This window comes from Phoxinus phoxinus (genome assembly GCF_949152265.1).
Source record: "Phoxinus phoxinus genome assembly, chromosome: 1".
Lineage (NCBI taxonomy): Eukaryota > Metazoa > Chordata > Actinopteri > Cypriniformes > Leuciscidae > Phoxinus > Phoxinus phoxinus.
This window is the reverse complement of record NC_136876.1, coordinates 37,603,864-37,616,996: the sequence shown is the minus strand read 5'-3', so window position 1 is coordinate 37,616,996 and position 13,133 is coordinate 37,603,864. Positions and strand designations below refer to the sequence as shown.

Below are 13,133 nucleotides of genomic sequence, written 5' to 3'. Positions count from 1 at the left end.
TTTGCTACTATATCAGCTTACACTCTTCTAAGAATTTGTTCGCCTAGGGGTAATCATTCTTTTTGGATTCAAATCAGACCAATCTATCTTTTTATGTAATTGACTTAAAAAAAGTTATACAAGTCTTGAAGAATTAAATGACTATTAGTTTATGCAACCAGCCACTGCTGGTCCTAACTTTTTGAAGTCAGTTGCACAAAAAGGTGCATTGGTCTAATTGGAATTGGAAAAGCAAGACTGATTTCTTATCTAAATGCTAGTTGGTCAAATTAGGTCTTAATACACATTCTTAACATAGGCTTTGTTTATGCAACTGGCTCCAGGTAATGGGGCCTGGATTGCCATTACAATTCCACTTGATCCCCAAATTGTTAAAAAAGCATTCAGATCTGGGAGTTGTGCATTTAACTTCTACACAGACTTATTAAAGCATTTCTGTGGACATTGCTTTGTGCACTGGGATGATGTTGACTGATGCAAAAAAAAAAAAAAAAAGAGTTAAAAGCGAGCAATTTAGAAGAGTGTCCACATACTTTTAGTCATATAATGTAGCTTACATTAAAATATCTGATAAAAGTTATATTCTAAAGAATTCAAATGTATTTTATTTTCTCAACATGTGCTGCACCTTCTCTGCTTATATGCCTCAGAGTTTCTTATTGAAACTAGCGGCTGAGGGCTGTTATTTGGCTAGTTAAAGCATCTGGTTAGATTCCAGCCCGTGTTTCCCATATGGCTCCACTATTTCTGATGCTGTAATGTATTTTACTGGTAACAGTGTCTACAAGAGGAAGTGTATGCGTAATGTGAGAGACACTGTGTGGGAGAGTGCTAGTGTGGGAGATAGAAAGCTCACTAGTGACTAAGTTACAGTACAGTAAACATACCTGAGAGCGTTGCTGGGGGAACCGTTGGTTGGCTGGTCACTGGTGACCTCCTGTGGACGAAAAGATAATTACATCAGTGATAGGGGTAGAGGTCGCCCTCTACTGGTATAAATTCAATTAGAATTGCTCACTGGGAGGAAAGCTGCACTTGATATGAACCGAGCAAATAAAGTAAAATATTACACACAAAAAAAAAATATTTATATTATATAATACATATTTATATAAATGTCAAAATGTCAAATATTTATTTTCACATAAAATAAGATAAAAAAATGATTTTAAGATTAAGAGTTAAGCTGTGTGAATATGCATTACTTTTGTACATTGTTTTTATTTATTCTTCACGAATAAAATAATAAAATTCTGTATTGGAAAGGAAACACTGGTGGCCATAAGGGGGCAGAGCAGAAATATAGAAATTGTTGCATCAAAGCTAAAAACTGACTTGTTAGTGGGAGTTGTGACGTTGGCGAGAATGGTGAAGTTGCTTCTGACAGTTCGTAGACTAGCCAACACCTGTGTTAAAGAGGCAGAGAGGAGAAAAAGCAAGTGAACAGCAGGATATCACTCAACTCCAACTCAGCAAGTCATGACAAGCAATTAGCACTCATTATATACTGTTTGCCAGACACAACAGAGGCTTACCTGAGCAAAAGGGGTGACTATGAGATCTTCAGCATGACTGCAGAAAGAGGAAAGAGCAATCCCAGCAAATGGGGATAAAAAAATACAATTTTGTTAAATGTTTACAAATTGTCTTTTATAGTGTTAAGATGAGGCAAGGAATCATGCCCAGTTGTGAGGAAATTGATTTAGCCAACATCAAAAAAATGCCATCCAGAGGTGGCAGTCACGGTGGTCACTGAGAGCGTGAGGATTTCTGAGGGTGTAACAGCATTATAAGTGAGACGGGTAAAGAGGGATTTAGTTGATGTGCTTAATGCTGCATGGTGATTCTGGGATAAAAGAACTTCCTCTGAGGCCTTTTAGAAATTAAACGTGAAGACAGTAAACAGTGAAAGTGTGCTGTTTGTTGAGGAAGATGGCTTACCCCTCGCTGTTGATGGAGGAGTTTCGTGACATGGTCTTGGGGGACATGTCGTAGTCAGAGTCAGAGCGGTAGAGAAAAGATTCCCTTCTCTGACTCTGAGGGAAGGGGGGATGGAGCACCAGCCCAGGACTCGCCTGCGAATCCATAGGGCTGCGGCCAGGAGAGGGTCCATTCTCCCCATCATAGCTGTGGAGAAAGAGAAACCAAAAAGACATGGAGGAGAAAGATAAAACAAATGTCTTGTCATTTAGCTCGAACGATGATTTGCAAGTGGCTTCATTAGATTTCCAGTCTCTGGCCAACACAGCGCAAATAGAGATGTGGAACACAAACAATCATGATTGCCTCTTACTCCAGAGAAAGCAAACGCTCTCTGAATGTATAAAGAGCTGATGAAGATTGTGTCACCCTGAAGAACCATTTAATCACCACCTTAATCAGAGGAGAATCAGCCGCCACTTTACAATTTATATTCTATAGGCACTTTGTGGTTTAAAGGAACGGTTCACGCAAAAATTAAAAATTTGTTATTACCTGCTCACCCTACTCACATCGTTTTCCATATAAGGAGAAAGTTAAGCTGTCAAGCTCCAAAAAGGACAAAAACACCACAAAAATAGCCCAAAGGACTTGGGTGTTTATTCCAAAAATAATAAATAAATTATAATCTTCCCCTTCACAGAAGGTTTAATGTCAATGACACAAAAACAAAATTGCATTCCTGGGTTTGATTCCCAGGGAGCTGATGAACAATGAACTGATAAAAAATCTATAAGTGGTATTGGATAATGCATAAGTTGGTTCTGGTAACTGAATGTGATTTGTCAGTTCAAATTTGAGAGTTGTACCTAATTCATATGAAAATGGTGATGTGGACTTCTTTTATGGCTTTTTTGTCCTTTATGTTTCACAAAAAAACACCAACAACATGAGGATGAGTAAATAAATCTATCATTTTAATTTTGGGCAAACCACTTCTAAGCTTATCACTAAACGTCGACATCTGTGGACGGACTAATCCGCACAGTTTTGGCATTAAACGTGACTAGTGGAAAAGTACCGGATACGGTGTCTGACCCCATCTGGGGTTATAATACATACTGTATTTGTTCAGTTATCATGGCTCAGTGATAACGGATGAAAACTAGTCATCTGGAGAGCCTAATGAGTGCAGAGCTGAAAGTGAGCATGGAACCTATTGCAGGTCATTCGCCAGTTGTAAACAAGACATATAATGCCACAAAATCCTACTTGCAATATAATATATAATAATGGACAGGGAGAATGCCAAGAACAGCTCATCCTTGAGCTGGAGGCCAGGAGCCATTTGACTGGGATCACCTGTGCTCTGCGATGGAGCCTCAAACATCCAAAAGCAACAGGGGTCATGGGCATGGTGCAGAAAAAAATGGAAGGCTTTTGCATGGTTCCTAATTCCTCTGGTTCCAGCCTCCTCTGAGTCATGCCGGGAATTATGGGTACACCACACCAGAGAAACCTCAAACCAAAGCCTACACTTCAGAAGTGAAGCGTCAGAACTCGGTGCCTGCCAAGACTTCAGTCTCTCTCTCGCGCTGTCAGTCACTCTTCCTCCCCCTCACTCCCTCGCTTCTCACAGACAAAATACTAAAACCCCTCTTCCCACACACAGCGCATAAGGCATCCAAGCTCGTCTCCTACCCCTAACTGCAAAACTGAAGGTAGTTTTAGCCTGTGGCTATGAAGGGCTCCTGTTTCTGTGCTGCTTTTGGTAAGCTGGATCTGGACTACGGCTAGGTCCTTTGTTCCGGTTGTTTACTTTTCTTTATCACACAGACGTCAAGTGCAACAGCACTCGAAACGTGCCTGAGCTACTTTTTTCTAGCAGCTGCTGTCCCCTCTCTCTAGAGATCCTGAGTGATGTGAATCCACAGTAAACAGGCCCTACCTGTCCTCTTTACATGTCCCTCGAGACAAACACCGCCTCAGGCTCATGACCTACACCTCGTCGTTCCTCTACATCTCTCTCTCTTTCTCCCATCAGTCTGCTTTCCATCTAAATCCTTCCTTTTTACAGTTGCTTCCTGTTCTCACACTCCTTATCTCGCAGCTCACAGAATTCCACTCGCAGCGATGGGAAGACCAAGCGACGTGAGCGACAGGAGAAAATGGAGTGCACGAGTACTTGTAAAAGGGAGCGAGGAGAGCAAAAACATAAAGGAGAAGAGCAAGAGCAAGAGGGAGGGAGTTGACTCATGGCCTATCTAAATATTTACTTGCCCTAGGTGCATGTACAGCTTCTTCCAAAACCATTTTATTTTTTCCAGAAACAACTGCAACACCATTTACAGTTGATAACACACGGTTGACCTTAAAGAGTTCTGTCACTATCTGCATAATCACAGCAGGCTGGCTTTATTGCGCAGTAGAAATAGCAGCTCTCTGTAAACCTATTTCCTATTTTTATGGAGAACGAGCTCTTTTTTTCAGCATTAACACGGCGCCTTTCGCTCAGTGTGTTGCTTTTCTTGCACTGTATTCATGCCTGTAGAAGGTTGTGTGTGTGTGTGTGTGTGTGTGTGTGTGTGTGTGTGTGTGTGTGTGTGTGTGTGTGTGTGTGTGTGTGTGTGCGAGAGAGAGAGAGATAGAGAGAGTGAATGTGTGGGCGCACACAAATGCTCCTGCTTTTCTGTCTGTGCTTCACTTTAATGCCTCCTGTAGTCATGTGACATTTGTGCTACTCAGAGACTATCCACAAAGGAGTGAACAATAAGAAATGAGAAGCCTTGTCAACCAGTTTCCCCTTCTCCTCCCCTTTCTTGTGTTGTGATTCGAGTCCTTCTATTTCTCCTTCACCCTCATTCTATCTCCTTCTCTGCTTCTCTGGCTTTTTACCAGTCTCTGTCTTCTGTCTCTCAAAGATCTCTGCCTTTCACTGCCTCCTTCTCTGTAATTTGTGTCTATGGCTGTGACTCAGCCCAGAATAAAAAAGCAAGCAGAATGCATGCTGGGATATTGGAGTTCTCATTTGTTTATACGGCACAAGAGACACTCACTATACCCTCATAGACACACATTTAAAGGCCGTTTTTGTGTGTATGTGGAACTGTCGTGTCAAACACATTGTCGCTAAACCTTGTCAAAACCGAGCTCCATTTTTGTCTTTTTTAATAATTATTATAAATAGCACTTACATTGGGCTGCACAAGTAAGTGTGAAAATGTGCAAATGCAGTGTATTAATGTGCATAAATTAATTGTGGATGAAGCAGCCACAATTATCTTGCTTCAGTAATCAATACGGGTAGAAATGTATTAAACTTTCATCATAGATAATAATGCACTTGCAAAATACACACACAACACAATTTGTTTTTCTTTGCACGCAGTGATTGCAGGATATGCCATTGGCAGCTCTCACTTTCATTCGGTGATAACAGGATCCCTAAAGAGTAGCACTCTGGACAACAACATGATGATCATAGGGGGCACAGAGGAAAGGATTTGTGCCAGCTGAGTGAGTCTTTCCAATAAAAGATAAAACATTAATGTCAGCACATCCCCTTGCTTCTGAAAACCAACCCTAGCGCATTGGTTGGGCTGTTTATCCTGTTAGGCTGCACCCCTAAACTAAAACAGATACAGTTCATGAACCCTTAGTACTAAAAGCACAAGTATGATCTCATTTGAAAGCTGACACTTGGCAGTTTATTGTAAATGTAGAATTAATGATTGTCATAATGGGAAAAAATAGCTTCAAAGTTTTGTAAAGTTATTAGAAATTTATTTTTATGAAACATCCTTATGAAAATAAAATTGAAGTTGGCATTGTATCAATCTAGAAATGCACTGCAGCTAAAGCCACATGTCTGACCATGTTACATTTAAAATCGGAAGATGATAAGTCTAAAACTCTGTATTTAGTTAAATGTTTTTCAAGATCATGTCATATGCAAACTTATGTTTATATGAAAGAGCAGACTGCCTGTCGCAGGAACTAAAAATGGCAAAATGCGCTTTTCGTGTCATGCAAATGCATTCATAGGATGGTCAAGGGGAAAATGATAGTGTCACATAAAGAGATGGGAGGGGAAGCGTAAACTGCGCCTAATTATGTATTCCGCGTTATGTACAGGAAAAAGCCGGAGAAAGTGCACCTATATACTTCGCACGCATACTTCCATGGTGCTATTTTCCAGTTTTAGAAAGCAATTCCGCCACTGACCAGGAAAAAAACTGTCTAAAGACAGTGGCGCGTTGCGCGTTAGTGATATGGTATTTTAAGGGCGCGTGCTTGGCCATAATGTTAACGCGCATCCACTTTGATTCTCTAATATAAACAGATGCAGCAGTTTTCATTTTTGCAAATCATACATTATTATAAGGAAAAATATTAACACACGAGGGAAATCATTGTTGTGTCCGTGAAGATGTGAGAAAGATCTATCTAGATAAAAAAAAAAAAAATCTAGATTAGGCTACACATTTACCCAAATTATACGCCTGTTTAACCGAAGCTAATTTGGGTGGGTTTCTCCCATCATCCCCAATGTCACTTCTCTGTGTTTTACGGCCCTGACGAGAACGTCGGTCTCTTTGGCTGTGAACCGCTCCTGGCGTGCGCTGGCAAATCCGCCGTTATAATAGCAATCCGCGTTGGAACAAGCGCGCCGGCTCTTAAAGGGAATGTGAGAGGACGCTCTGATTGGTTTATTTCACGTTACGCCTAAACCACACCTATGAATAATGAAGCTACTTCAGACCGTTAAAATAGGGCCCTAAATCTGATAGTAACTTTGAACTATTAAAAAAAAAAAAACGCTTCAGTGCCGGCGCATTGGCAAGTATCTTCTTGCTAAATGAGATTGGAGTAACTGTAACAAGCTGCAACCTGACAATAATTCCAGGAGACAAGAAAAGCAATTACTGCTTTCAGATACAAAGATGCTCAAACTGATGTGGACCTAAAGTCTAAAAATAAAGGAAATGGTTATATTGTACAAGTCCAGAGGGAAGAATTAAAATTCATAATAGCTCACACGTGTGCCCCCCGAAGGCTTCACACATGAGGATGTCTTACTAACGTCCAAGAGGCTGCCTGAACTTGACAGCACAATTAAAGTAATTTGATAAATGTTGTACCGTACTCTATGCGGTCCAGGATAGTATGAGTGGAGGCATGATTCTTCCTATTCACAGCTTTTCGGGGTGGCAGATTTGAAATTAATTGAATATAAATCTGGGCCTATGAGTAATGGAGCGTGTAATGCTCTAAAAGAAGTAGCTTTGAGTCACAAGGACTAAAAGACGACTTACAAAATAAACGCATACACTAAAACTACCCCCATTTTCCCTCCTAAGATCACAATCGTGAGCATAATCGTAACTTAATCACAAGTTCATATGTGAACCATCAACCCTTCATTTGAAGAGCTCGCCTCAAGTACAAACTGTAGCACTTACTCCCCATTTGCTGATACAAAGTGTTCCGGTAGCTGGTTCCGAACATTCTCACTTACGGCGCAATAATAAAGGAATTTGATTATGTTCCATTAATACTCTGGGTTTTAAAAAGCTTTGAAGTTTGAGTTAAGAAGCTGATTGAATTAATTAAAACTTGCTGTAAAATATGTGAGGGATAGCATGGAGGATTTACAGGCTCACTCCATCCAATGGTCCTCTTATTGATTCCTTACTACCAGTAAACACAAAACCTGGGCCCCTGGAAACTCTGATCTACAAGCTCCCAGCACACACCACTACAGTCCATCAGTGGAGCAGAGTGAATTCTTTAAGTGGCAAGAGCCATTTAAAAAAAGACCTCTCGCCAAAAAACACTTAATTCTCTCCTTTTCAGTTAATGATTAACGCCTCCCCCGACCCCCCAACCACCACCACCCGCCCATTCCCAGCCTGAATGGAGAGTGACAGCTATTTCCTGCCTCCACTTTCTCTGCTGCCAAGCGCAGATGCTTGTTGCCTGTGCACCCCCGACGACTGCCTCCCCCTCTCCTTGCCCGGGCATTTAGCACCTGGTTGATTGCTGCATGCAGGAGGGGGGTCAGAGGAGGGGCGAGATGTTTGGGAGTGGGGGGCAATCATAAAATCAGTGGTGACTGTATATGATGCTGTCACTTCGCTGGCTCTTTAATCAGCAGCTGATGCCGTGTGATAGAGCTTTTATTGTGGCGCTCTGTCCCTTTGGCAGTGCATTACAGCAAACTGTGTCTCATCAGTCCCCGCTCTGACTCACAGAGGTATTTAAGGGAGCGTGTGGAACACTCTCTTCCAGTCGCTAGAGTCTTGGTGAAACCTGCAAGGCTCCTGATGTCCCCCCGCACGACGTTCCACCTCTTCCCTTGAGACAGGCGAGTGACCGTCTCCCTGAGGGCAGGTAAACATGGAAGCTGAAAGCCGGCTGTGATCTGCCCCGGAGGCTGTGCCCTGTGTCACAGTCCCGCACAAACACGCAGGCAGGACTGAAAGAGGCAGGCTGGCCACGCTGCGCTTCCTGGCGTGAAGTCATCTTGCAGGACACCGTGCTCCAGTCAGATAAGAGAGCTGGGGATTACAGCAGATTATCTGACAGACAGGATCAGAAGCACCCTATTGAAAGTGTCCCAACAGTGAGAGCTCAACCATTACAGACAAGCCAGGCATCTGCCCTCAGGAAGAGGCTTTAAAGCCTTGATACCATTGATTCAACTGTACAGTCATTTCTGTGAGAGCCATTGAGAAGATTGCTTTTACTATCTATATTATGCCTGGATGCCTTTCCAAATTCCATATAAACCTCAGCTTTGCGCATGGAGTGACTCTTCTGTGGTGTGCTAAGTCAGAGTCCTGTACAGACATGATAGGCTGCCACATACCTGTTTTACTACCATCCTGCTCAGTGTCTATTTATGATTTCCCTGAGCAACACTGCATCAGTTATTCATGCTCTTATTTGTCTTTTACTTGATTTCTCTATTTTCATGCAAATCCTCATGGGATACCTATCAGTTCATATTAGCCAAATGATATCAGCACACTCCTAGCTTCAAGAACAGTACCCCGTCTTTGCTATAAATACACCCCAGAAAAATCTGTCAACATTTACACACCCTCATGTCATTCCAAGTGTCACTTTCTTTCTTCCACAGAAGACAAAAAGAGAAGACAGTGCTTAAAGACTGAAGCTTTGAAGCTTTGAAAAGGACACAAAACCATTAAAGTATCATAACAGTTATACACTATAGTTCAGGGCTTCATAGGTCTTCATTTGCTTAATTGGGTCCACTGAAAATCCTGACATCCGCCCAACTCTCCTTGGTGCGTTCATGAGAAAAAAAGTGATGTCTGATTCATAAACTAATTGTTTGAGTCAGACCTTTTAAAGTCCCCCTGTAGTCAATAATTGTATCCCTTAAAACTAGTCTTTGATCACCAAAATTACATATTTAAAAAAAAATTTGTTTAAAAATAAGTTTCTTCATGCTTAAAATAGCTTGAATGTAACTCTACGCCCTTGCCTCATTTAGTATATGCTGTTTCTATGAATATGTAAATTAGGCCCGCCTCCACTCACTCGCACCAGCTCAGAGATCCACTCGTTGACGATCACACGTTGACCTGATTGGTTACAAGGTAGTTTGTGACGTCAGAAACACCAGCGATTTCAAACCGTGTTTTTGAGACTGTCTTTGATTCACTGCAGTTTTAAGGAGAAAATACTCAGCAATGGTGCTGACTTATGAATTAGTGCTCTCTAGCTCCTCGCTTATTCAAACGCGTGTTGCAACTAGGGTAGCCGTTATGTACCAAGAAGCTATGACAACAATAGCCCTTCGTCGAGTTTAACTATAGGTTACATGATCTACTGTTATGCTGCCTATATAATGAATTACACAACCAAGGAATGAAAAAAAAGCTTGTAATTTAGACCGTAACATTGACTTACCCGTCGAGAAGAAAGCAGGCAACATCCCTTTCAAAGTCTTTCTCCTTCATTAGCTCTTTCCAACTGTGTAAAGCTATCCCGTTATTTACCCTAGGTTTTTGAATTTGCCGGTCACGTTTCCTTTTAAATTCAATTTTGGCATTTCTCCTGTGGCTCGGCATAAGTATGATCCTGAATTATGAAGTACCGTGCAGTGCAACCTTTCAAATTAACCGGGGCAGTGACACGCATTACGCCTCTCATTGTCCGCTTCAGCTGGTGTCAGTATCGTGACGATGGCTCTGGACGAAAACGCGTTGTGGAAACGCGTTGAGGTAGCCTATAGTGCTTTTTGTCCCACTCTGCTATTATAATTTTTCAAGATGGAGGAACGACATGGAAGCCTCTGTGGAGTTGCCTGTCCCATGTAAATAAAGATAAGAAATTCTTCACGTACGAGGATAAGTCTGATCATTGGGAGAGGTAATTGTATACCATTGAGGACATATTTATGAATAAAGACATTGATTTTAGTTAATAAAATATAAAAAAAAAACTACACATTGTCAATTTAAAGCATATTAAAAACACCACATAGACATATAATAAACAACATTAAAAACTTGATTTTCAACACATGGGGACTTTAAATTAATTGGTTGATCTGGTTAAAAAAACAGTCTGCATAATTTATTTACTTTAATGAATAACAATGTAAATTTCAAACTGTATCTCACACAACTTCTCATGACTTTTACAGTGATTTTGCATATCTTTCAGGCGCCATTCATTTTAATTGAATGAAAAGATGTTCCAGTCCCACAATTTCATGTTTGTGTTCCAGGAATAAAGAAAATCATATTAGTTTCCTTAAAATATTTAAAAAAGAATGCCTAAAATATAATCATCGTTGTGAACAGCGTTCATGTCATGTGTACAATAAATTATTCTGTTCGGCTCCCTGCAGCACTCTCCTCTCAATCCCATCCTGAAGTGTCACCCAGCTGTGACCTCATAACAGCACAATTCACCCAGTGAACCCTATTGCCATGCCACAGTAACCAGCATTGACCAACATTACTCAGTGATGTTGGCACTGGCCAAGCCAAGCAGCCAAAAGTCTGCCAGCTCCCTGCTCAAATCTGACTTATTCCTACTGAGTACAGCCATCAGCACCCCATAGGCTCTCTCTCCCCCCTCTACGTTCACTACTCTCATTCCCTAGAGCGGCTCAGCTCGATAACCTTTTATATGGAAATTGTCCCTGTGAATCTAGGGGCCATGTGGAGTAATGGGAAACTATTAAAAATCATGCACATCTTTTAACAAGCTTTAGTGAGCTGAAATGTCAGGGGGAAGCCCCGAACAAGTGTTTGGTTTAATGAGGGTTGCTTCCGATCAAGCATTCGCCTGCTTTCAATACTTGAGCACTTCCATCTTCACTGGTTTCAGGTGAAGGATACCTTGCTTCATAGCACATCATAGGCTGAATATATAAATGGACTGGGAGGAAGATACACGAAGGACAACCGACAATTTACAATTGAAAAAGGTTTCATTCTCATACACACCAGCTGATCTTAAAAATGTGTTGTCCTGAGCTTTGTTTACCACTTATGCCAGCAAAAATAGACCCTGCGATGCTCCATTTCATTGCATGACGACATATTGATTTGTTAATAGCACCAATCGAACATAATTTCCTGGTGTAATGATCAAAACAAAGAAGTTACTGAGGGAAGAAATTCCATAATCGAGAGAGCAGTGGTCAGTTGGCTGTCTAACAGAGGCCCTTCAGAGACACCATCAGAGACATCGCAACTGAACTGGAAATACAATTAACACCCTAATCCATGTAATGAGCCAATCAGGGATATTGACACTGACTCGGATCCAGTAAAAGCATCTATCCTGTGCGTTTAGACGGCACATAGACTCTCATGCTGCATACACCAAATCTGTAATGTACAAACCGGCTTCCAGAGCTGCACCCCCGCCCTGATCTCCTAGTGCAGCCCACACACAGAGGGGTATTTTTAGCGTATCACCCTGTCTCTGAGATGGAAAGCATAACTCCCCCTCTGCAGGCTGGGGCTGCTGGGGTTCTGTTATTTTAATCCAGACTGGAGAGAGAGAAAGAGAAATACAGAAAAAGAAGGAGGGAGTGAGTCATCAAGAGCTACCTTTGTGTCACTGTAGAGTTGTCTTCTCCGCCACCCTCATCTCTCCATCTGCACCAATCTATCTGTTACATTTCAGATTCATATCATTTCTATCTATCTATCTATCTATCTATCTATCTATCTATCTATCTATCTATCTATCTATCTTTCTTTCTTTCTATCGCGCATCATATTGTACTAAATAAAAGTGGATAATATCATTTGCAATGTTGGCGATCCACTTTGATTTAAATTAATCTGTGCACAGGATTGCATGAACAGATGGCCCGGAGAACCCCATTGAAGCCATGGTTCATTGGGAGTCTATGGCTGATACCTGTTATATTGATTTTAATGGAGCAAAGATGCTGTTCAGTGGACAAGAGGCTCTAAACACATCATTTTGGGTACTTCCAGGACATTGTGCGTATGTAGGTGTCTATGAGAGCAAAAATTCGAAAGATTTTTCATTGGACACTGAGCATTCAACCACTGTATTTTTATCTTGCCTAAAAGCTCTGCTTCTCACATGCGACACATGGGCACTAACTGAAATGGTGAGGAATGACTGCACAATTTGGATGCCTCCCTAATCAGTCACACCAAATTCAACTAATTTGTAACCACTGCTGAGTATTAATGGATGGACACATGTGGCATTTACTTCAGTTCATAATATTTTTTCTTGCATATTTCCATTTATACATTTAAAAAATACAGCTCTAGGTATGGTAATGTTGATTTAATTTCATATCTATCCATCCATCCATCCATCCATCCATCCATCCATCCATCCATCCATCCATCCATCCATCCATCCATCCATCCATCCATCCATCCATCCATCCATCCATCCATCCATCCATCCATCCATCCATCCATCCATCCATCCATCCATCCATCCATCCATCCATCCATCCATCCATCCATCCATCCATCCATCCATCCATCCATCCATCCATCCATCCATCCATCCATCCATCCATCCATCCATCCATCCATCCATCCATCGCTTTGTGTTCTTTCCCAGGTGTAAATCTCAAGTTCATCTCTTCCCTCTTTGTGCCAGGCAATTTATTAGTGATATTTTATCTTATATGGCAACCTTCACAATCGATTTGTCACACAAAA

At 41.4% G+C, this 13,133-nt stretch overlaps 1 protein-coding gene across 2 annotated transcripts in view; it reads right to left on the bottom strand.

Annotated features, from left to right (window-relative positions):
* Positions 1–13,133, bottom strand: part of pde4a (phosphodiesterase 4A, cAMP-specific) — a 58,915-nt gene that overhangs the window by 21,145 nt on the left and 24,637 nt on the right. The window contains exons 1-5 of one of the 2 annotated variants that reach the window (XM_079613077.1): positions 3,869–4,065; positions 1,942–2,127; positions 1,536–1,572; positions 1,336–1,406; positions 888–937 (exon numbers count right to left, since the gene is read on the bottom strand). In XM_079613077.1, the coding sequence (XP_079469203.1) occupies positions 888–937; positions 1,336–1,406; positions 1,536–1,572; positions 1,942–2,127; positions 3,869–3,915 (391 nt within the window). In that variant the 5' untranslated portion in view covers positions 3,916–4,065. Of the gene's footprint in view, positions 1–887; positions 938–1,335; positions 1,407–1,535; positions 1,573–1,941; positions 2,128–3,868; positions 4,066–13,133 lie in introns of those variants that run through there. The other variant, XM_079613076.1, reaches the window with a different exon arrangement.